Source organism: Octopus sinensis, linkage group LG2 (genome assembly GCF_006345805.1).
Source record: "Octopus sinensis linkage group LG2, ASM634580v1, whole genome shotgun sequence".
NCBI lineage: Eukaryota > Metazoa > Mollusca > Cephalopoda > Octopoda > Octopodidae > Octopus > Octopus sinensis.
In genome coordinates this window covers 43418875-43446122 of record NC_042998.1, presented here as the reverse complement: position 1 = coordinate 43446122, position 27248 = coordinate 43418875, and the positions used below count along the sequence as shown (strand labels likewise).

At 35.7% G+C, this 27248-nt stretch overlaps 2 protein-coding genes across 2 annotated transcripts; one reads left to right on the top strand and one right to left on the bottom strand.

The window, feature by feature from the left end:
• Nucleotides 1-390: 390 nt before the first annotated feature.
• On the top strand, nucleotides 391-8520 carry LOC115228432 (innexin unc-9). The gene is made up of 2 exons (XM_029799015.2): nucleotides 391-512; nucleotides 7220-8520. Coding segments are annotated over exons 1-2 (1143 nt in total). The 5' UTR covers nucleotides 391-510; the 3' UTR covers nucleotides 8361-8520.
• Nucleotides 8521-20543: 12023 nt separating this feature from the next.
• Nucleotides 20544-25100, bottom strand: LOC115232351 (innexin unc-9). Its single transcript, XM_029802188.1, has 2 exons — nucleotides 24947-25100; nucleotides 20544-22156 (listed from the first exon to the last, which is right to left on the bottom strand). Coding segments are annotated over exons 1-2 (1152 nt in total). The 5' UTR covers nucleotides 24949-25100; the 3' UTR covers nucleotides 20544-21006.
• Nucleotides 25101-27248: the final 2148 nt, after the last annotated feature.

The window sequence follows — 27248 nt, the reverse complement described above, 5'->3', positions numbered from 1 at the left end:
GCATATCCGGAATCTCCGTCATTTAAAACATAGGGGAAAAAAATTCAATAAAAGTTCAAAATTTTAAATGGGAGAGGGGTTGGTAGTAGTGATGGTGGGGGAGTGATTTTTTTTTGCATATTTGTAATCTCCGCCATCTAAAATGTAGGAAACTGAAAAAAACATTTTTGAAAGAGAGGTACCAAAATGCATTAGCCCCGGATTCTGAACACAGCGCCCTAACTATTGGTTGACATATGGTTAATATACACAGTGAGACAATTCCAGAGGTAGACGCTATGACACTCTTTCAAGATAAAATTTAGAATATGTATTATTTATTAATATCCTTATACTTACTCAGATCCGGCCTCGGAATCTGAGCAAATTGCTTCTACGCTATAAGTGCCAATTAAGTAGGCGGTACTTAAATAAACACATCCCATACATGCTTTAAAAACCAGTCTTTTCAAAGTTGTTCAGTATCCTTAGAGAATACGTTTCTAAGCTCATATCACCAGAAAAACTGTTATGTAAGCATATATTTCTTCCATTTAATTTTTTAAATCTGATATTCTTTATATTTCAATTACTGTACACACAAACACGCATGCAGATACACACACACACACATATAAATATACTGTACACACATAAAATCATACAGAAATATTTATATATATATATATATATTCTTTTATTGTTTTACTTGTTTCAGTCATTTGTCTGCGGACATACACACACACGCACACACGCACACACACACACATATACATACATACATATATATATATATATATATATATATCAGTCGCCATGATAGATCGGTAGCCACTACACACATTTTTTTCCCTCTCCGTGCTTCTCTCCTTGTTTCTTTCTGTGTTCCTTTCTGTGGAAGAGTGTAGGCTCGAAACGTAAAAGACTTTTTCAATTCCTGAGCGTTATACATCTACACCACCTGTCTTCGTCTTTCGTTTTTTCATGAATTCTTCCCCTATATATATATATATATATATATATATATATATATATATATACACGCGCATGTGTTTGTGTGTCTGTATGCGTGTGTGTGTACTCTCAAGTACACGCATACTTGCACACGCACGTACAAGCAAAACAGATACACAAACTTGATCACACTTAGATATATGATGAAAATAGGAGTGATTAAATTTTTCTATCCGTCTTTCGGGTTTGATACAAACGTAGGAATGAGTTGTGGTAGTTTGGCGCTAGTATAGGAACGTCAGAGCTGATATATTATCCTAGTTGTTAAGTCCCTTTACGTTATAAGTTCGAAGTCGCCATAAACTGTTTGGGTAGTAAAATTGATCCTTTGCTTTGATAAATACCAGCAGAGTTTGCTGAATCCTGTGTGTTGCGAAGATTCGGACAAGGCCTCCTCTTTGAGGATGACTTCTTTGCATTCTTTACTCAGAATCAGGTCTCTGAAACGATAAGAAAACTGTTTCACTCTTAATTAAACGTTTTAATAAATATGTGTGTGTATGTGTATGTATATATATATATAATATATATATATATATATATATATATATATATATATATATATATATATATGTATGTATGTATGTGTGTGTGTGCGTGTGCGTTGAAAGAAAACCAGAGACAGTACATTTTGTAAGTGTTATAGTAATGTTCTCTAACGAAAACTCATGAAATTGAAAGAGGCGTGATCGAAGTTACACAGTATAAACATGGACATGTTCCTAAACACACACACACACACATGCACACACATACACACACAAACACGCACTCACGTACGCACGCACACACACACACACACACACACACATACACACACTTCATCAAGGGATTCTCCCCAAATTTTTATGTTTTAAGGTAAAGTGGAGAACTTGAATACTTTATTCCAAATGATGCTCATCTCTACAAATGTTCAGATATATATGTGTAGCATTGGGATGTATATATATATACGTATATATATATTTGTGTGTGTGTGTGCGTGTATTTCCATTTTATTTTGTGTGTTGATTGATGTTTTCAAGTTGTTAATTAGCACATATTGTACTAATGTTTTTTCACTACGTCTCATCAAAAAATTCCCTCTAAAAACGAACACTTGGTCAGGGTGACAGTACATTTTGTATTCTAAATATAACTCAAAACAGGAGGAAAAAAAAAAGAAAGAGGGGGAAAAGGAAGGAAAAAAGAAGAAGAGAGAAAGAAAGCAAAATGACTTTCAGAGATGACCAAACCGCACTATTTTTCATTCTTTTGAAGCGGTCACCATCCTTAAACACATTCCAATACAATGGCGAAGGACTAAATAAATAAACGAATGTTTGGTGAATAGGAAGGGGGATAGTCATTTTCTCTCTCTCTCTCTCTCTCTCTCTCTCTCTCTCTCTCTCTCTCTCTCTCCCACTACATATCTGTCTATCTATCCTTCTATCTATCAGCCTATCTACCTACCTATATTTCTATCTATCCATCTCCATTGTGAAACAAAAACAATGTTCCCTTCCAAACAAACCCCCCAAAAAACATGTTTTATATAAATGAACGGGCTGATTGTATTATACATTCACAAAATATTATTTGAACAAAATAATATGAGTTCGAAAAATGAACGAAAGCGCTAAAAAAATGTTTATCTTTCAAAACTTTTGACGACTTTTTCTTTCAACATATATATATATATATATATATATATGACAATTATTCGGTAGCCATGATAAAACTCCGAGTTTCGGATTTCAGAGACCCACGCCGGAAACACTTCAGTTATCGGGCCATAGAAAAAGTGCTATGAAAATGACCGTCATTTTCATAGCATTTTTTCGATGGTCTGAAAACTGAAGAGATGTCGGCGTGGGTTTCCGCATCGACATTCGAAAATCGGAGTTTTATCAAGGCTACCGAATAATTGTCACATATTATATTTACAGATAAATTCCTCTATTTACATAATATCGAGGTTACTTTCATTCTTTTGTTGTCTTGCCACTTCTGTCAATACACACGCACACACACACACACACACACACGCACACACATATATATATATATACATACATATATATACGTATATAAACACATACATACACACATACACACACATATGTGTGTGCGTGTGTGTGTGTGTGTGTGTGTGTAGATATATGTTTTCTTTCTTTTATTCTTTTACTTGCAGTCAGTTGACAGCGGCCCTTGCTGGCGTACAGCGCTGAAAGGTTTTAGTCGAGCAAATCGACCCCAGGACTTTGATTTTTTAAGTCTAAGATAGGGGAACGTAAATGCACTAACGCCGGTTGCCAAGCGGTGATACATGCATACATACTCACACACCACACACACATATATATATATATATATTATATATATATATATATATATATATATATATATGTATATATGTACAACAGGCTTCTTTCAGTTTCCGTCTATCACATCCACTTTGTCTACCAAATATCCGAGGCTATAGTAAAAACACTTGCCCATGTGGGACTGAACCAAGAAACATGCGTTTGGGAAGCAAGCTTCTTACCACAAAGTCACACCTGCATGCCTATGTATAGGAAATGAAACACGTGTAATGGTGACTAAATAATACCAAAATATTTTCAGTTGTCAGTTTTATATATAGGAGTGGCTGTGTGGTAAGTAGCTTGCTTACGAACCACATAGTTCCGGGTTCAGTCCCACTGCGTGGTACCTTGGGCAAGTGTCTTCTACTAAATGCACCGACCAAAGCCTTGTGAGTGGATTTGGTAGACGGAAACTGAAAGAAGCCCGTCATATATATATATATATAATATATATATATATACACACACATATATATATGTATGTGCAGGTATATGTTTGTGTGTCTGTGTTTGCCCACTCCCCCAACATCGCTTGACAATCAATGCTGGTGTGTTTACGTCTCCGTAACTTGGCGGTTCGGCAAAAGAGACCGATAGAATAAGTACTGGGGTTACAAAGAATAAGTCCCGGGGTCTATTTGATCGACTAAAAGTGGTGCTGAAACAAGTAAAAGACTAAAAGAGTATATATATATTATATGTAGAAAAATACAAACTGGGACAAGAACGTAAAACATTTAGAAGACGATACAAAAAACACGGACGGGACATTCGAAGCCTTCAATCTTCAGTCAAGAACCGGATCATCCTCGCAATTTCGGCTGATATATATATATATATAATATATATATATATATATATATATATATATACCGGAGTAAACACATAAATGTGAAACAAGGTGGAAAAAAGAGTACTCAAATACCAGTGGTAGAGTAATATGCTTTATTTTAAGCAGCAGAAAATTCAACAAAATCTGTTACTCTGAGTTTCTCGTTGCCGTTCATCAGACAGTTTTTGCTAGAATGGAACCGATATATCAATTCAATCTAGACTCTTACAAACGCTACACCTTTAAAAAGAAATGGACTTGTTTGATTGGCCCTTTAGAAAAAAACGGTCAATCTTCGAGCGATAAACAAAAAGGTCAAAAATATATGTATATATATATAAAAAGCTTATAAAAAATTATAAAATCCGAGGAAAAAACCTTACATTAAATAAAATACATATTGACATTAATGAAGAAAGTATAAATTAATTCATAGGAATTAAACCTGTTATAAATTTATAACAGGTTGACCGTTTTTTTTCTAAAGGGCCAATCAAACAAGTCCATTTCTTTTTAAAGGTGTAGCGTTTGTAAGAGTCTAGAATGAATTGATATATCGGTTCCATTCTAGCAAAAACTCTCTGATGAACGGCAACGAGAAACTCAGAGTAACAGATTTTGTTGAATTTTCTGCTGCTTAAAATGAAGTATATATATATATATATATATATTAAGGCTTGAATCAACTTCCAACTGTTCTTTCACTTGACGACACGCAATCAGTCGTGACTGCCTTTGATCTTCCGAGAGCAAGCGAGGCACAAATTTTGTTGCAACTCTTTACATCCGGTATTCCTCGCTCAAAATTCGTTAGCAGGAGCTTCAAGACACACTAGCTACATCAACAACTTCGTTAATTGTTCGTCGCGAGGTCGCCGGTTGCCCTGAACGAGGATGGTCATTAAGCGACTAGAGACCATTCATAAAACGTGAAAACTACTCGTAAACATATATGTATGTGTGTGTGCGTGTTTCTATGTATCTCCCCCCCTCTCTCTCTCTCTATATATATATATATACTCTTTTACTCTTTTACTTGTTTCAGTCATTTTGACTGCGGCCATGCTGAAGCACCGCCTTTACTCGAGCAAATCGACCCGGGGACTTATTCTTTGTAAACCCAGTACTTATTCTATCGGTCTCTTTTGCCAAACCGCTAAGTGACGGGGACGTAAACACACCAGCATCGGTTGTCAAGCAATGCTAGAGGGACAAACACAGACACACACACACATATATACATATATACATATATACGACAGGCTTCTTTCAGTTTCCGTCTACCAAATCCACTCACAAGGCTTTGGTCGGCCCGAGGCTATAGCAGAAGACAGTTGCCGAAGATGCCACGCAGTGGGACTGAACCCGGAACCATGTGGTTGGTTAGCAAGCTACTTACCGCACAGCCAATATTTTCCTCATTTGCAAGGCGTCCAGATTTTGGGTGATCTTCAAGACTCTACCTCCTCCTTCCAAATTCAGCTACCCGGGGCTAATTACTTTTTCTGAAGGTACTTGAGAACATCGCGATGCCACCCTATGTTCATTTTCAAGAGAGACGCTACTAGTTGCTTTTGAACTCTTCTTTGAACAGTCAGATGTCAGTTTACCGGGGGGATAAACAAGGAGATTAGCGATTATTAATAAGAAGAATTGAAATAAAGGCATGCAATTATTCACAGCTCTAGTATCAACCTTCATAGTCAGCCTATGAACTATTCAAACCCACATTATAAATATACCTTCATTCACATCCATATATATCAAAATATGGAAATTATAATACTCATAAGATATTTACATATTAAAGTCTAACTGTACATAGATAACTGCATATGTCGATATTTACATAGATGCTTATGTTCACATATGCTAATACGGTGGTATACATAAATGAGCAAATTAAATCATATATATGCATCTATACGAAATACCATGTAATGTATGGCATGCTTTTAAAATATCAGTAATATCGTCACCTGCATAATATTTAGTATTTACTGTACGGTAGAAAAGTAGAAATTACTGGAGAGTAGCTTTCACAAATCTTATTTTCGTATCTTCCAAAAATATATCTTGCTGCAGTGAAAATATACTGATGTCATATAGACCCATTGAATAAAGTGATAAGAAGATGGATCTGCCAATTATTTCAGTATACTGTGACAGTTTCATTAATACTAGTAATGGATAAAAAAATTTTCTTAGATATTGAAACTTATAAGATTGTTCAAACTTTATAGAAATCCATGAAAAACCTAATTTCTTGAGAAATTTTATTGTTTCTAATCATCTGATTCTCGAGATGGTAGCAATATAAACAGTAATGAATGTGTAGACTTTGGACACAGAATCTTTGAAAACTATATTCCTTGTTATAGTTATCACCTCTTCATTATTCTTTGTCATCTCTTGTTACACTTATCACATCTTCTGCCATAAGAGTTTTCAATTATTTTCATTTTTACTTCAAGTAGTAAATATTCTTAGCTATGGTATGAAGAAGATATCTATCATATTATATGGTTTCAGTGTGACTACATTTCTAAAGCGTCAACAAATCTTAATACACTGCGCTATATATCCTTATTTGCATATCAGTGTAAAGTGCATATGACTGGACCCAGTCTCAGCAAATCCAATCACCTCCCCACTGAACTGTAGATTTTACAAAAAAAGTATATCCTTAAAAAAAAAAGTATGTCCCTAAAAATATTTATTTATCAATCTTACAAATAATATAAATAGTGTTTATTACAAAAAAGGGCTTTCGATTTCGTTGTATAATTAAACCACTATGTACGTTGATAATATAATAGAACAGTTGATAATATAAAACGTAGACATCAAGTCAATAACTTAATATTAAAAATGGATAATCCGTTTTTGAAATTAAACGCATGCATTTAATTTTTAGTAAAGTAAATGGAATATTTTTAAAAGTCGTGTTTTCCTTTTCTATAATCAAATATATCGATTGATTTTTATTAATAAATATGATACTAATCACTTGCCACTTAAATCACTTTCATTTTCTATATTTCAGGATATTTGAATCAATAGCTGAGTTTGCCTCATTTTCGAAACTTGCGGGCAACTACGACGATGACCTCATCGACCGAATCAATCACATTTACACAGTTTGTGTTCTCGTTATATTTTCGATTGTGGTCACAGGCGGTACATATATAGGAAATGCTATTACTTGTTATATACCTAAAGAAGGAAAAGATGAAAGAGATTATATTGAAACATTCTGTTGGACGGGCCCACTGTATCATGTTCCAGATAACATCGCAAACTTATCCGAAAAAAGAGACGTCATACATTACTACCTATGGGTTCCGATAATTTTGCTATTTGAAGCTTTGTTATTCAAGACGCCAAATATAATTTGGCAAATGACGAACAAAGGATCGGGTATGAATCTAGAAAAAATTGCGCAACTCTCAGAGAAGACACAGCTTGGCTCGGAGAAGGATCGACAAGAAACAATCGAACATATCGGCGATTATATTAATCGATGGATTGAATCGAATAAACGGAGGAGCCGCAATTTACTTTCTCTAATGAAGCCTAAACGGGGATCATATCTCACAATCTTGTATTTCATTATGAAGTTATTATATTGCTTAAATGCAATATCTCAGTTCTACTTGCTAAATAGTCTTTTAAGAATTGAGTTTTCTAGTTTTGGATTGCATGTAGCAGAATATGTACAGAATACTGAAGTTATGTTTAATAATTCGATATTCCCACGGATCGCATATTGTGATTATAAATTCCGACAGATGAGTCAAGTAGTAACACTAAAAACGCAATGTGTCTTGCCTATAAATGTTCTGAACGAAAAGGTATTTATGTTTTTATGGTTCTTTTTTGCTGTAATCAGCGGGCTCAGTCTGCTTAATTTATTAGGATGGATATATAGGATGCTCTCTAAAAGGAGTTATGTCAACTATATTTTTAAGTATCTAACTATCAATGAAATAGGCGGGGATAAACCTTCCAAACATTCGTGTTTATCATTCGCAGATGACTATCTCAAACTTGACGGTGTATTGTTAATGAGAGTTGTTGGCAAAAACTCAACTGATTTGGTTGTTTCAGATCTTGTAAAATATCTTTGGACAATTTACATGAAAGAAAATCCACCGAAAAAGAAAAGAGAAAGCACTTTTCCTTGAACATTACAGAGTTACTTTCAAAATGGAAATTTAAATTTTATAAATAACTTTATTAAAACATTCATCGCTGTATATTTCCTGTATCATTGATTGTATAAATAAGTTTATACAAAATTATATACATACAAAAAAAACTTTCATAATTAAAATTGTAAATTTATATTTTTGTTTTCTTTTATAATTTCTATTTATTGTCATTTAGCTTTATATTTAGGTTGTTTTCAGGTCATGTGACATGAATTAATTATATATTTAAGTTCAAATTTTAGTACAACGAGAATGGCAATTGGGTACACACACTTGAACAATAATTTCAAGGTCCTGCAAATAATTTGTGCTCAGTAAGATTTTTTTAACACGTTCTCGATGAAAATAGATATTAACCAATATAATGGTTAATATAATATTGACACATATATATGTAAATTGAAATAATTTATGTTAATTAAGCTGTTAGAGATTGTTCTCTAAGTTTCCGATGTAAAAGACATAGAATATGTATGATTTTAATATACAGTTAATGGAGGCTACATCGAGGATACGAATAATGACATTTCTTCGCAAATTTCATGAAATTTTATATAGTAAAGCAGGGGTCACCAAACTTTTTTCATAGTGGGCCAGATATAGCTAAAAGCATGCCAAGCGCGGGCCGGATAAATATTTTGTTCAATTCAGTGCAATATAGAATACACTGAATATACACAAAAAATAAAGACAGTCATCCTATTTATTTATCAATACATAATACACAAAATAATACAAACAATAAATATATTTGAATAATACCAAAATATTACCAAGTTAGGATTTTTAGAAAAAGTGCGCACATAGCTGAATTGCATAAAAAGTAAGAAGCACAAAAGTAAGGAAATTTGTGAAACTGGCATTTTGCTTCCAAAATATAAACATTTGCTTTATGATTGCTGCAGCCAACTATAAGAATTGCTTTCAAATGTTCATCAGTGAGCCTTGTTTGATGTATTGACTTCACACACATCACTTTTGAAAAGGTTTGCTCACAAACATAAGTTGTTCCAAACACTTATGCCATACCTGAAGCAAATTTGTTTCAATTTTGAAAACTCGTCAGCAGGCAAACAGCGCTAAAAATTCAATGAGTTTTCCTTCTCTGTGCTTCTCTTTCAACAAGGTATTAGCTTGCAAGTCAGTAAGCTGCAGTTGTAGTTCAGTTAGCATGTCATCAAGATAACAGCCAAAGGGATTTTCGGAAGTGACGTCAACTAAAAATGATAACTTTGATAACCATGAAGGATCTGACAGCTATGAATCAGCTCTATTCATTTCGGTGAGACAATGATCTATTTCTCTTCGGAGCTTATAAAAACAGGACAGGACTTTACTGCAACTGAGTCATCTCACTTGTGTAGTAAGGCAAGTCACAGAAATTAGAATCCATTTCTTCAAGGAAAGCCTGGAATTGTCGGTGATTAAGCCCATGATTCCGAATAAAGTTCACCAGAGTTGTAACCGGTTTTAGTACGCAAGAAATATCGAAGTGTTTTCCACAAAGTGCTTGCTGATGTATAATGCAGTGTATAAACAAAGCTTTCGGAAGTTAAAGCTCCTCCAACTTGGTCTGGATCCGCCCTACCAAGCCCTTCCTCACACCTGCCATGTTTTTACTTCCATCAACTGTGACATATCGAAGCTAATTCCACTGAAAGTTATAGTTTTGCAAAGTTTTCTGCACCTCTATGAAAATATCTTCTCCAGTTGTTGTTCCATGTATACTGCAAATGGGTGCCATTTCTTCTATAATCTCGAAGCTGCAATTAACACCACGAATGAACACATGACGTTGTGACGTACTAGAGAGATCAGTAGACTCATCCATACTACAAAAATTTCTTAGCTTTCTCATGTATCTATAACTGTATATTCTCTCCAAGTTCTTCTATTGTCCGCAAAACTTATCTTGATGAAAGGCTGATAAAGACAAACATGTTAGCTTTTTCAGGACACAAGTCATTTGCTGCTTCCATCATGCACTCTTTTATAAAGTTTCCGTCAGTAAATGGTTTTCCTCACTATTTTACAACTTATACGAGTGATAGATTTATTTTCAGCAAACATTTTCGTAAAGAAATTCCTTTCAGATTCCAAACTACGATTCATAGCTTCAAATTTCTCTGACCGAAATTTTCCAGAATATTTAGAATGTGTTGAGAGATGTTTTGCTTCATAGTGACGACAAATATTGTACTCTTTCATAACAGCAACACTTTCGTTGCATATCAGGCAACTAGCTTTCTGGTCGTTTGTTTTCCTAAAGGAGTACTTTTTCTCCCCATTCTTTATTGAAAATGCGACATTCATCATCAACCTTTCTCTTCTTAGTAGCCATAACGATGGATGAGGAAAAAACAAAAGCATTCTTGGGCCTCTGGTCAAATATTCTCGTTTTAATTGCAATCACCATTAACTGACTAGCCCGAGGCACAAGCGATGTATTGTAGTAATTATTATGGCGCGTGATGTGACCAACTCAGTATAAATACGACATGCATAATCTAAGAAGTGTGAGAAGCAGTATAAAAGCATGTTTTTTTTTTTCAGTACACGTCAGCGGGCTGGACAAATAGACGTAGCGGGCCGGATTCGGCCCGAGGGCCGTAGTTTGGTGACCCATGTAGTAAGGGAATACTTTTCATAATTTCGTGATTTTTTATATAGTAAATGGATACTTTCTGTCTTTTGCTTTTAGTTCATTTAAAATTAGTTTTAAATAATTAATGGAACTCATATAGAGGAATTACGGCTAGACAGGCACCTCAGTCAGCAGATCTCACTATCCTGGGCTGATGACGGGTTAAGACCCAGAAACATGCATGTCCTCAGGTGTGAATCTTGGCTGGTGGGTGTGCTTGCCTCCCCTTCACAAATATAAGGACACAGGAAATGTGTCAAAGCCGACAGGAAGCGTTCGATGCTTCCTAGGGCTAAACAGCGGTGATGTAATTCCCATACGGGACTGTCACGTTAAGTTGACAGTATAGAACTACTTATCGGATAAATTTCGTGGTGATATTTACCATTTAAGAAAATGAAAGTGATATGTAAGCTTTTATGGGCTGTATTGCAGGGTTTTAATAATTGTTATACATGTTTGATAAACCACGTGAACTAAAAAGATAGGAGATTGCTTTAATTTTACCTACTTTGATCATTGCTGAATGAAAATATATTCATAGTAGTATTTACTATGAAAAGCTAGAAGTATTTAGTAAGAAAAGCGATAGGAACGATATGTAAATGCGCAAAAATTTGAAAAAAAATTTGACTTTTCACTGAGGACATGATCTGTACACAAGTTGGCCTTTAAACGCATAATTTTGCAAACATGATTGGTCAATTCTTTTATCGAGTCACCGTAACCTTGTAAAGATATTGCTTATTGCATATAAGAGTGACATCCACGAAAATAATAAGAATTCTTTGAATTTTAGGTCACTTTTCTCATATACATACACGAAATATAAATATTAATAAAAATAATATTGCTATCCAGCAAGAATAAAGCACCATAAAATGTAGATACACATAAGCGGATGCACACAAAATACGATCAATGCTAGAATTAGCAGCCGGTGAGCTATCGGCGCTATGTAGAGCTTCACTGAATGTTTACAGGTAGAGATGTTTGTGGGCGGTGAATGCAGGAAAATTCTGTCTTACCTCTGTGGAGAACGTTAATGGAATGAAGGATAATTCAATACTTCTGTTTAAAACTTTTCGGATCATGTGCGTATGCGCGAATCCGATTAGTTTTCCTCAGTTATATCTACAGAACCCTTTCCCGCTTTAATTATTTATTTTTTTTACGGAATCCCACGTTTTAGGCTATGGATATTCAGATTCTGAAAAAATTTTTCAAAAATCGCAACTTCAAAATTTCAATCCCGGATCACCAAATTTGTTCATTTTTCACTTTTTCCGGAAATTTTATTTATTTTATTTATTTATTTATTTATTATTTATTTATTTATTTTTGCGAAATACGTACAAAAATACGGAGATCATTATTCTGAATAAAAAAATGTTTGTAAAATTTCAATTTTTCAAAAGAAAATTGTCCAACCTCCTCCCCTCCCGATTCTACGGCCTTGCCCTTCAAGCAGACTATTCACATGCTAGAAATAACAGCCAAATCTCACAAAATTGCGACGACATAATGAAAGAAATATGTAATCAATCTACTCACTTTTCTCCAAAGATTTCTTTCAGAGTAATTTCCCGCAGTAATATGACAAAGTGAAATTAAAGTGTTCATTTGATGAAATATTGAAGCAGCTTGCTCCAGAGAAAACAATGGATTTTTTGAAAGCAAACGGCATTATTGTCACAAGTAAACGTGTGTTTGCACACACGATATGAATGAACACTTTAGTCTCACTTTGATACAATATTTCTTTGCTAGTTTTACTTTTTTTTAAAAATAGTTTGCTGTTATTTCTGCACTCATATTTTTTGTATTAATATCACGCACCAAGTATGGATTCAGGACATCCGTACACCGCAAGCCGACCTTCACTAAACGCTACCTAAACTTCAATTCCAACCATCCATGCAGTGTAAAGAGAGGGATTGGTCAGTGCCTAAAACATCGTGCAAAGAATATAAGTAGTGATCGTGATACACACCACGAAGAAATGATCAAGATCAATAACAATCTATTTAGCAACAACTACCATAAAAACATACTGTCCTCTCCAATTATGAAGAAAAGAGAGGATGAAACCAATAAACTGTCCACAGTCTGTCTACCCTATGTGAAAGGTCTCTCAGAAAAGATACAAAAGATATGCAGCCCATATGACAGTATTCAAGAGTAATACAACACTTCGCAAATATCTCCTTCGAGTAAAACCACCAGTAGAAGAGAATATGACCAAAGATTGCGTGTACTCCATCCAATGCAGCTGTAGTAGGTTATACAAGGGCAAAACATGCTGCCCCCTCAAAATAAGGGTCGGACGAACATCGCAGAGTTATGACACAGAGAGATATTAATAAATCGGGTATAATTGATTATGTGTTGAAAAAGGGAGACCACCTCCCCCTGTGGGATGAAGTTAAAATAATAGACAGAGAACACCACTGGAAAATACGAAAACTAAAAGAAGCAGCACATAGGCTAGGATACAATAACCTCCTAAGCAGACCGAGTGCAGATATGAGAAGCATATGGGAAATGGTATTAAGGAAGGATAGGAAATTATTAGATTTATAAGCCCTAAAATTCACTCCATAATTGCCCACGGGCATATGGCATAATGGTTAAGAGCGCGGGAACAAGGCCCGAAATTTTGGGGGAGGAGGCCAGTCGATTAGATCGATCCCAGTGCGCAACTAGTACTTAATTTATCGACCCCTAAATGATGAAAGGGAAAGTCGACCTCGGCGGAATTTGAACTCAGAACGTGAAGACAGACGAAATACCTATTTATTTACTACCCACAAGGGGCTAAGCACAGAGGGGACAAACAAGGACAGACAAACGGATTAAGTCGATTATATCGACCCCAGTGCGTAACTGGTACTTATTTAATCGACCCCGAAAGGATGAAAGGCAAAGTTGACCTCGGCGGAATTTGAACTCAGAACGTAACGGCAGACGAAATACGGCTATGCATTTCGCCCGACGTGCTAGCGTTTCTGCCAGCTCGCCGCCTTAGGCATAAGTATAATGGCTTCACAGTTTCTTCCACTATTTCAACCGCTTTCACACAACTATGTAGCACTTAATGCGAAACATGTTTCCCACGGGTTATTTAATTACCTATAATTTACTTGATATTGATGAAAGCAAATTGAACTACTAATTATTTAACAGTTGCACTAATTTATAATGCATGTACACAAGCCTAAAACTGAAAATTAAGATGAGAATATAACCAATGCACAGAGTAACTAGTATATAAGATAGAGTATGATGATTCAAATTAATGTTAGCAGTGACAAGTAGAAAAGGAAATACAGAAATGAAGAGTATAACTCTTACCCTTAAGTAGCATCCTGTAAAACGCAGTCGTAAACGTTCTCGTGTTCTAAGAAACACTCCTTAAATTTGAAGTGCACACATATTTATCCCATGAAGGCTGTATTAAAGAGCTAGTCTCTAATTTGACAAATGTCTGAATAGGAAATTTTGTTAAGATCTAAAAAATTTTGGAAAAAATATAAACGTCAGGCGTTGTTGCACAGCATGTAAAGATATACGACCTTGGTTTTTAGTATGCGTAATTGCCCCCTCTTAAGACATCAAAAGTAAATATATTTGTGTAAATTAGTTAGGAGAGAAAGCGCAGGGTCTATGTTATTGAAAACATTCACAGGCTACAGTCATCGACAGCGTTTGTATTCTTATGGAGCATCAATTAATCGGTGACCTATATAAGGAAGTAAATTCTGGCGAATAGCAATTCTGAAGAGCACTCGGCAAAGTTTTGGTTGCGATGTCCGGCAGGTGATACAAAGTAAAGATGACAAGAGGCAGTGTTTGTTATAGGAAATACATACTGCAAACAAAGCTGAACCTGTAAAGATCTGTTTGTGGGTAATAGAAGAGTCTCTCTGTTCGTCGAGTTTTGGCCATTAGAAAATATTTCACTCGTAACAACTCTGTGAATATAGTGTTTAGATTGATGAAGAAATATTGTATGCGAGGAGGATTACAGACACAATAAGAAGCAAATATAGAAACCTTTTCAGTCGGCGTATTCTAACAAAGCTATTCAAATTTCCGAGTTAAACGAGGTGGTATCAAAAGTTCCCAGACTAGTTATGTTTTATAAAAAAAATAACATCTTTTCCTAAGTTCTAACATAATCTCCTTCGAAATAGTCACCTTGTGCAGCTATACACTGGTCTCAACTTCCTACCACTTTTGGAATCCGGCCTGGAAGTTATTTTCCACAAACGAATTGAGGACCTTCTGCGTTTCGCTCTGAACCCGACAACGGTGTTAAAATGGTAAATTTTGATCTGCATTTTCGGCAGGTATGCCGAAATTATGTCTGTTGCTCAATGCTCTGTAAACATTGGAAAGATTGTAAGAAGTGACATGGATAGCTACAACGGTGACTAAGAAACCGTAGCCAACAGAAGGGACACCTCAGATATTTTGATTGCGATGCACATCAGAATTCATCCAACAACTACAGGACAAGATGATAGAAGATGAGTACGACGGAATACGAGCTTTGGGGAGAGACATGAATATGAGAGACGCTCCCATGGAGATGGCCCTGAATGCGGACCTTCGCTATAACTCGTACAAGAGGCAAAAGTGACAAATTCTGACAGTCAAGGTCAAGAAGAGACGACTGACGAAGGCAAAGAAGTTCCTGAAAAAGCTAAGGTATCCTGTTGAACCGGAGAGGTTCAGGTTCTTCTCAGGCGAAAAGATCTTCCAGGGCCAGTTGCACAACACTAAGAATAAAAGTTGGCTTGCCTACAATCATTATAATGTTCCTGATATAATGGAAACCAATTTCCCACCAACTGTGGTGGTTTTAAGGCGGCGAGCTGGCAGAAACGTTAGCACGCCGGACGAAATGCTTAGCAGTATTTTGTCTGCCGTTACGTTCTGAGTTCAAATTCCGCCGAGGTCGACTTTGCCTTTCATCCTTTCGGGGTCGATTAAATAAGTACCAGTTACGCACTGGGGTCGATATAATCGACTTAATCCGTTTGTCTGTCCTTGTTTGTCCTCTCTGTGTTTAGCCCCTTGTGGGTAGTAAAGAAATAGGCATTTCGTCTGCCGCTACGTTCTGAGTTCAAATTCCGCCGAGGTCGACTTTGCTTGTTATCCTTTCGGGGGTCGATAAATTAAGTACCAGTTACGCACTGGGGTCGATGTAATCGATTTAATCCCCTTGCCTGTCCTTGTTTGTCCCCTCTATATTTAGCCCCTTGTGGGCAATAAAGAAATAAGAACTGTGATGGTCTTTGTGTGTGTCTCCAGTCATGCTGCCACAAATCTTCGAACAGCACCTTCAGCTCAATTCAGATGGCTATGTGAAGCTGCTGGAGACAGTGGTGAAAGAACTAGTTGTAGTGAGTTACTGCTAGAAGGTCATATGTGTGGCAATATGATTAAGTTTCTTGCTATACCTCCAGAAAGTGTCAAAGATGGTTTTCAGAGAATCTCTACGACTTCACTAGCCCCAGTTTCTTGGCTCCTAATTCCCTCGATTGTCTTCCAACGGATTACTATGAAAAAGGCATGGTTGAGAAAGACACCAAGAGCAAGCTGGTGGCCCATATCAAGAAAGTGTTCGAAGTCCTTCCCAGAGATTCAGTAACGCATGCATTAGGTTCTAGAGCCCTTCTGAGGCCGTGGGGGAAGCTGAGGGCTGCTACTATGAGTAAACTGTTATCTCCCAACCATAATCTACTTGAAAATTTTGATGTTTTAAAATACTTTTATTTTTTGCATGCGAAGTTTATTTTTTTATTTCCTTGTATGGAAACTTTCAAATTTTCCTGAATACCTTATACGTGTGTGCGTGTGTGTGTGTGTGTGTGGACATGTGTGAGTGTGAGTGTGTGTGTGTGTGCGCGTGCGTATGTGTGTGTGTGTATGTGAGTGTGAGTGTGTGTGTGTGTGCGTGTGTGTGTGCGTGTGTGTGTGTGTGTGTGTGTGTGTGCGTGTGTGTGTGCGTGTGCGTGTGTGTGTGTGCGTGCGTGTCATTATTCAGTTTTATTTCAAGATTTCTTGCCAATAAAGAAAGAGCCGATTTCGAATCTAGATCCAGGGCTCCTTGATTGGAATTTCATCAACATCAACAGGGTATTTTTTCATGTATTTGCGTATATGCGCAGTATTTGGAGTCATTGCATGTGCAAAGTTATATGTTTTGCTTTATGTATGTATTCTCATGCATATAGTTCCATGTTTAGACATGTGCATATATATTTAAATGTTAAAATACTGGGGAGTTTTACAGATATATGCAGTTCCAGTTATGGATTGGATTTGTAGTCTTCGAATCAACTTTCTCTGTTCTGATTTTGAGAAGCCTAATTTCTCAAGATTGGTACTTAGCCAGTGTGTTACATGTCCCAGTGCGCCAAAATTTACAGGTATAAATCTGAACTTGTAATCTGAGAGGAGTAACTGTAGATTTCTCAATAGTTCAGCATAAGTATTTTCTTTTTCGATGAACTTTAGCTTTATCTTAACATTCGCGAAGCAGCTGATTGCCACAACTGTACACAGATTCGCTTCTCTATCCAAAATCCCTATGTCTGGTTTATCATGTTTATATTTTACTGAAGTTTTCGCATTGACATTTTATTAGTACACCTTGTTGGTATGAGTGGCTACAGCTACTACCATACTGTGGGTTCCTATTTCTTTGGCTTCTGACTTATCCTTCCGACAGATCTCATTATACAATGTCTTAGCTACAGCATCATGTCTCATGGGTACATAATCCCGTGATGACATTTTCGGACAACTGCTTATGATGTGTGTGATATTTTCGATGTTAACACCACAAAGTCAGCTTCCGTTGTTATATTTTGGTGTTTTTCCTGCGTCTCTGTCCCTTTTGTGCATCAGGTTGGTATTTGGTTGGTATACACGATTTAATGCATATATATATACATACACACCCACACAATTATACACACACACACACACACACACATATATATATATATATATATATATATATATACACGAAAGAATTAATTTCTTAACTATATGCTGTTCCTGTTCTGTGATAACACTGAAAACCTTTGGGTAAAGTAAGGAAGCTAACTCAGCATATATATATATTGGGTTGTCCGGAAAGTTCGTGCCGATTTTTAAAGGAAGGAAAAAGGTCAATAAATACATTTTTAATCAACCAAATATGAAACATTTTGTTGCACAATGCGTCTCCATCTTTCCTTTAACTTGAAAATACCCTCTTTCCAGAATTGAGGTTGTTTTATGGCAAATAATTCATCCAGGTATCTTTTAAAGTCATCCAAGGAATTGAAATTTTTCCCATTAAGACTATTCTGCAGAGACCTGAATAAGTGAAAATCTGAACGAGCAATATCTGGTGATTATGGAGGTTGGGGTAACACATCCCAGCCAAGCTGTAGCAATTTTTATCGGGTTCCCAAAGAAATGTGCGGTCTTGCATTATCATGTTGGAAAACAACACATTTCCTGTTGGCCAATTCCGGACGTTTCTCTTGAATTGCCGCTTTTAACTCGCCCAGTTGTGTGCAGTATTTCTCAGAATTAATTGTCTGGTTACTTGGGAAAAGCTCATAGTACAAAATTCCTTTCCAATCCCACCAGACACAAAACAAGACATTGTAGGGTGAAGACCCGCTTTTGGGGTGGCTAAGGGTGGCTCATGTTGCTTACTCTACAATCGCTTTCTCTTAACGTTTCGGTAGATAATCCATTTCTCATCACCTGTCAAATTTGCTTTAAAAAAGGCGCATTTTCATTCCGTTTATAAAGCGAATCACAGGTGGAAGTTCAATTCAAAAGGTTCTTCTCACTCAACTCATATTGTAACCAAACATCGTAGCGATTTGTGTACCCAAGCTTTACCATGTGCTCATGAACGACAGATTTTGATAGGTTGAGGTTTTCTGCCAACTCTCAGGCTGTGCAATGTGGGTTATTCTCAATTAATGACTTGATTTGGTCATCATCTGTAGAGGATGGTCTGCCTGATCGCTCTTTATTAATAAGGCTGCAATCTCCAGCTCGGAACCTTGCGAACCACTTCCGTACAGTTCTTTCGGATAAAGAAACATCACCATAAACTGCGCATATTTCTTTGGTTCCTTGTGAGGTATTTTTTTCCCTTTACAGAAAAATAAAAGCATCAAGTGCCGAAAATGAACTTTATCTTCCATTTTAAAAGGTTACATAATTAACACAGATTATAGGAACATAAACCTTCTCCCACGCAAAGATAGCTTAAACTGTGCTCTAAATGGAGGTGTAGTCAAATTCTATTTTATGGACTCAACCATGTTCTAAAATAAGTCGAAAGGTTAGCTACTATAAATCGGCACGGACTTTCCGGACAATCCAATATATATATATAGAAACGAGTGGAAGCCCAAAATTATCTGCACTTTTGCCTTAACGTATTTTGATTATTGTCACACTGCCTTTTGTGTTCGCATGCTTATAGTCGGTACTATTTTGGTCACGTGATCGTAGTTTGAGCCTGATTGCGCCATTTTTCTTCCTGGCTTTACAGAGTAAGCGTGGCCGCTCCACTAGCAATGTGCAACAAGTTTTGTGGCCACTTTTAAACTTCTCGATCCACTCATACACACTTCTACGCGGTAGTGCACTGTCCCCGTATTGTGCTAAAAGCCACCGATGAATTTCGGCATCTGACACACCTTCCGACCAGAGAAATCGGATCACTGTTCTTTGTTCTTCTTTGGTGCACATTGCTAGTGAAGCAGCCTTGCTTACACTGTAAAGCCAGAAAGGAAAATTGCGCGATCATGCTCAAACTTCGATCACATGACCATAATAGCACCAGCTGTAAGCACGCGTGCGCAGAAGGTAGTCCCACAGTAATAAAGATAGGTTATGACGAAAATATACGGATAATTTATGACTTCCCCTCGTATATACACATATACATACACACACGCTCACACATATACATACATACATACATACATACATACATACATACATACATACATACATACATACATACATACATACATACATATATATATATATATATATATATATATATATATATATATATATATATAAGTCTGAAAAAGTTGTAAGAAGTAGTTTATGAATTTCAATAATTTATAATATGACTTTTAAAATATGTTTTTGTATTATTTTTTATTATCATATTACCTATTGATTTATATAATGTTTTGGTTGTTTTTGATGTTCTCATTTGTATAATTAATAAATAATGTAAAATTGTAATATCCATAAGTTGATGAACGTGATAAATTTGTTTCTCTATTTTCATATTTGTATTATATATATATACATGTGTGTACGAGGAGAAGTCACTGATATGATATGATATAATACGACATATGATATGAAGTGATATGATACGATATGATGTGACAAGATATGTGATATGCAAATAGCAAAAATAACAAATAAAAATCAGTTACGGATAAAATATTCAACACGAGTTACAGTTGTTTGTCTTTATTAATAATTAGATTTTAACTTTACGTCAAGAGCTTCTTCATTGTTGATGGAATAGTAAATATATTTACAAATATTCGTGTATCAGAAAAGGCCTGGAAAAGATCACGAAACTACGGTATGCACGAAAATTTATGTGGTGTATTCATCAGTTTGAGGAAACTATTTTTAAAACACAAAAACGAAACGTTAAACAGGGTATTCTAAAGTTAAAAACTGTTTTCCATAGTTCTCTCCTGAAACTGATGAATTCTCGAGCGCAACTTTGTTTCATTAGCAGTTCCTTGCGTCTTCTGATATTTGAAGTTGATATTTTAATCATTATGAATATATTGGCACAGCAATCAGTATATGAATATATCTTTGTTCAAGTATGTACATATGTGTGTTTTCGAAGAAGGATGTTTTATTTTAAATAGATATTGTAGAACCCATATATTTTATATGTTAAAATTTACTTGTATTGCCATGATTATTTTCAGCTGTTCTAGCATTCCATAAATATTCCACTAAATCAGACAACACAAAATATGATGAGTTTTTCCCAACAATTCTTAAAGCCAGTATTCCATCATTTTTAAGATATTCATCGGTGAAACTTTTACATTCTATTTTATCCATTCTTGTTGCTCCATAGCCTTTGGATTTTAGGAATCTGAAAAAGTAATTAATATAGCTCTGCCTTGCAAGTAGTCTGTACAGCCAAAGAAGTAAGCTTAAACAGCTTAAAACAGCAATAAAACTGAACCAAAACCATAGAAAGATGAAAATCTTCTCATTAAGAACATTAATCGGAAGTAAACATCTAGCCTTCAAGGTTAGATTTATATCTTGATGTCTTACTTGGAAGTTACAGTAAGCATCTTTAGGGAAATAATGTTTTGTTGAGTTGGAGTCTTGAAGCAGTTTTGAACCGAATGCAGTAAAGTTTAACTTTAGTAAAAACGAGAGTAAGAAATATTGACATATGGCATTCAGCGTGTACCATATTTTGCTAATAAGATAAATTCCAGACAGATATGTACCTCGATGCTTATTTATAGTGAATATATGGAAAATGCTAATTTTTCCCTTGGATATCTGTCGTACATTTTCCAATCTCCTGTTAACCATAATCCATTTGTGAATATAAGAAGCCATTTGCTGAATGTATTCATTTCGTTCATTTTCTGACACCATCTGAAGATCATTTGTAAGTTGAACTAATTTATTAACATTCAGCCCAGAAGTTTTATTCATCATTACCCAGAAATAATTGGGGACCTTGAATAAAAATGCTTGGAATAATAGAATTATAGGAATCCAGAGATGATAATGGATCATAGTAGTGTGTTCCTTTTCACTTAGTTTCTTGTCATCAGGTACATAGTACAAAGTACCAGTCCAGCACATACTTTCCATAAATTGACGGTCTGATGACCGTAATAACACTGGCCTCCAGCAACTGATACCATGTTTTATATAAGTGCCAGAACTTACAACAACAGTAAATATAAAAAGCGCAGTAACTGTATATATATGGCTTAATTTATCGACGAGGTCATCATCTCCGCTGCCAAGAAACCATCTTTTTAAAACTTTCACTGTTTTAACACCCCTAAAATAAGAAAAAAAGCATCTTGATATTGAATTAATTAAAAACAAAAACAAATAAAGCAATGAAGTTTAATCATCAAGGAACACCTTATTTTTAAGCGAATTTTATCTATAATATAATTTTGTTCGCGTTGTTTTTTTTTCTTTTCGTGTTAAATGTTAAGCAGCAGTTTGGAGACTTTAAGTATATGTTTGTACATACAGGTTTATCCGACATCCGCTTTTCTTCCGCTTCCGCATCTCTCGCATCTCTCAATCCGCAACAAACACACTTCCTCAAGCATTCTCCAGATATTTTCCTTGCCGACGTCGTTTATGCAGACGTCAACCCATATACGTTCAAACGAAACAGCAACAGTACATATCTTACCGATCTGAGAGATCCTACAAAGTTATTGAGTAGAGTACCTCTCATCTTTTGACTAGCCAAAAGGGGGAAAATATATACACACAATAACTAAGAGTCTTCAGCAGGAGTCTAAAACATATCTAAATATATTAACTTAAGTATATTTAAATACGTCCCAAACCTTATTTGTACTCTACGTACAAGCCTTGAAAATTTGGTAGTAGGAGTGCTAATTGATTACATCGAGCTCAACTGGTACCTCGGCGAAATTTGAACTCAGTTCGTAAAGCCGGGAGAAACACTGCTAAGAATTTTGTCCGGCGCGCTAAAGATTCTTATTTCTCTATTGCCCACAAGGGGCTAAACATAGAGGGGACAAACAAGGACAGACAAAGGGATTAAGTCGATTGCAACGTCCCCAGTGCGTAACTGGTACTTAATTTATCGACCCCGAAAGGATGAAAGGCAAAGTCGACCTCGGCGGAATTTGAACTCAGAACGTAACGGCAGACGAAATATTGCTAAGCATTTCGTCCGGCGTGCTAACGTTTCTGTAAGCTCACCGCCTTAACGCGTACGGATGATGCCTGATTCAAATCTACCGGACATGTGCTTGCACAGTAAGGTTTGATATTAATGATGCTAACAACAATGTATATATATATATATATATATGTGTGTGTGTGTGTGTGTGTGTGTGTGTGTGCGTGTGTGTGTGTGTGTGTGTGTACACTATGTGTAATATTACCGAATTTACAATTCTTCTATTTTTTATCCGTTTCAGTAATTTGACTGCGGTCATGCTGGGGCACTGCATTGAAGGGTTTTTTTGTCGAACAAATCGACTTCAAGACTTTCGTTGTTTTTTAAGCCTTGTACTTATTCCGTCCGCCTCTTTTGCCGAAACGCTAGGCTACGGGTACGTAAACACACCTGCACCGGTTGTCAAGCGGTGGTGAGGGACAATCGGACACAAATACACACACAACGCAGCGGGACTGAACTCGGAACCATGTTTTTGGAAAGCAAGCTTCTTACCACATAGCTACGTAGGCGTGGCTGTGTGGTAAGTTTAATACTTTAGTCTATTACAACAAATTGTTTAAATAAAATATATAACAGTAATTAAACAATTCAAATAAAACAGCATTTCAATGGATATTTAAGTAGATCAAATAAATAGGGTTATGTATGACGTTTTCTAATATAGGTAGAATGCTTGAAATCTTAAAGGAGAATGGTTGATAGTAGATTATATCGACCTCAGTACTTCACTTCGAAAGGATGAAAGGCTTAGTAACTGAGACGAAATTAGAACTCAGAACTTTATATAATAATAACATATATTTCTAACTAATCAGATATAATTCCATTTGTTTTATCTATATCAATAATTAAAAACATCCCTAGGCTATAATTCGCAGCTTCTAAACTTTAATTACGCTTCTAAATATGTCATTTGCTCAATTTGGGATAATTTGTGGATGTATGATATGTAAATGTAAATGTTGTAATTATATATATTAATCTATTTCGTCTGTCTTCACGTTCTAGATTCAAATTCCGCCGAGGTTGACTTTGACTTTTATCCTTTCGGGGTGGACAAATTAAGTACCAGTGAAACACTGGAGTCGATGTAATCGACTTGCCCCCTCCTCCCAAAAATGTCAGCCTTTGTGTTTATAACAGAAAGGATATATTAATCTCCCGAAACACACAAATATGTTATTTGCATAATTTATGATGCGTTTATAACTATATTATGTAAACACTGTAATTACACATGCTAACCCCCCTAAACACACCCATAGAAGCATATGCATATACACATGCCGTTCTCTCTTTCTTTCATTTTTTTCTGTCTGTCCGTCTAATTGTCTCTCTCTCTATCTCTCTTTCTCTCTCTCTCTCTCTCTCTCTCTCTTACTCTTTCTCTCTGCATTATAGATAAATAGATGTGTATATAAATTGTGTGTAGAAAGAAATATAGTAGAATAATGTTGGTACATTTGTGAAACAAACCCAGTTAGTTTAGCGATATTATCCTCATAGTAGCCATGTTTAAATCCTTATTATATGAAATCATATTAAAAAAATAAATGAAATCATTATTAAAGAAAGATATACCCGCAGGATCGACTTAGCCGTTCATCCGTAAAGGGTTGATAGAATAAGTACCAGTTGTACACAGGATCGATGTAATCTCCATATTCTTAACCTTAAAAATCGCTGGCATTGTACCAAAATTTCAAACCGTTATTAAAAATATATATATATGTAACTTTCTATAGAATCTTTCAATTAAAAAAATTTAATAAAATATCAAATAGCAAATTAAATAATTCTCTTAACTAAAACCAATTTAGTTCAGAAATTGCAACGCTAATTATTGTTTTGAGTTTCTATAAACAACAATTAACATATTTTTTAGGATATACTTACATTGTGACACTCCTCTGGTCAGCGTCTGCTCTAAGTATACTGGCTACAACAAATAATAACAATTTACTACTACTTTGACGTAAGTGGGTAGAGTCAAAACTTATTTTCAAGAGGCGAGGTGTGTTTAAACATATATGTACATATGGAGGCTGTGCTCTTTACATATTAGGATATCATTGACGACGGTACACATGCCAGCCAGAAGAGTGATGTATATCGTCCGATGACCCACGGTCCGAGGTTCTATTGATGAGGGGATTAAAGTTTTCATTTATAACTTCGGCAATATACTATAATAAATGTATATCACTGTACATAATATGAGATGAGATTTGATTAACCCAGGTTGGGTTACCTTGGGGTAGGCTATCTGATGCTGAAAGGCCTGAAACAGTTAATGACTTCAGGAAACCTCACTGATGATATGTCCGGTATATATATATATATATATATATATAGATAGATAGATAGATAGATAGATAGATAGATAGATAGATAGATAGATACATATACATATATATATATATATACATATATATATATATATACATATATATATATACATATATATATATTTATATATATACATATATATATTTATATTATATATATGCACACGCATATATGTATGTATATATGCCCATACATATGTGTGTATATATATATATATATATATATATATATATATATACATGTGGAGGCGCAATGGCCCAGTGGTTAGGGCAGCGGACTCGCGGTCGTAGGATCGCGGTTTCGATTCCCAGACCGGGTGTTGTGAGTGTTTATTGAGCGAAAACACCTAAAGCTCCACGAGGCTCCGGCAGGGATGGTGGTGATCCCTGCTGTACTCTTTCACCACAACTTTCTCTCACTCTTACTTCCTGTTTCTGTTGTACCTGTATTTCAAAGGGCCGGCCTTGTCACTCTCTGTGTCACGCTGAATATCCCCGAGAACTACGTTAAGGGTACACGTGTCTGTGGAGTGCTCAGTCACTTACACGTTAATTTCACGAGCAGGCTGTTCCGTTGATCGGATCAACCGGAACCCTCGTCGTCGTAACCGACGGAGTGCTTCCATTCCATATATATACATACATATATATACACATATATATAGTTGAAATTATAGAAAAACAAAAGGGGCAGACAGGTATATGAACATATATATATGTTGTTGACATCATAAGAATTTTATAGACTTTCAAGAGAATCTCAAATAATTCTTTTTGGGAAAAACAGTTCTCGGAGCATATCGCATACAGTTATAAAGAAAGAATAGCATTTAAATATTGGGTTGCAAACGTAGCTGTATGTGATGTGCTTCGAGAACCATTATTCCAGAAGGGAATTGTTTTATATATATATGTTTTTGTTGTGTGTGTGTGTGTGTGTGAGTGTGTGTGTGTGTGTGTGTGTGTGTGTGTGTGTCTGTCTGTCTGGCTGTCTGTGTGTTTTGTGTAGCATGGACCAGACTGAAAGGACACATCTATGATCAAAGGCACTTCAACTGTAACGTTTAAAATATCATTTCCTTGTTTCAAACAGTTTGATGGAATTTCAGAAACAGCTCGCTGCTATTTCCAGCAAGACGATTGACTATGTATAGGCTTGCACAATTGGCGGATGGTAGAAATTGTTGGTCACTAAATAAAATACCAGCATCATTCTGTCTTGTCTTTTTCTGTCCCAGAGTTTAAATATAATTCGTTTTGGTTTTACTTAACTCAATCTCTCGTGGTTATGAGAGATCACTTTACAGCCACGTTGTTTCGGATTCAGTTCCATTGCGCGGCACCTTGAGCAAGGCTTTTCTACTTTAACCTTGGACTGGCCAATGCCGTGTGAGTGAATTTGTTAGATGGAAAGTGTGTTGAAGCCATGGGGGGGGGGTTCAACGGATCAGATGAGAATACCTCACTAGATTTTTTTAAACTTGTTATAATGAGTACTAACCTGAAGCCAACACTTGTAGTGTATAGTTATACTCTTTTACTTGTTTCAGTCATTTGACTGCGGCCATGATGGGGCATCGCCTTTAGTCGAGCAAATCGACCCCAGAACTTATTCTTTGTAAGCCTAGTATTGATTTCATTTGCCGAACCGCTAAGTTGCGGTGACGGAAACACACCAGCATAAGTTGTCAAGTGATGTTGGTGGACAAACACACACACACACACACACACACACACACACACACACACATATATATATATATATATATATATATATATATATATATATATATGTATATATATATTTATATATATATATAAAGTTAATCCAAACAAGAAAGCACAAAAAA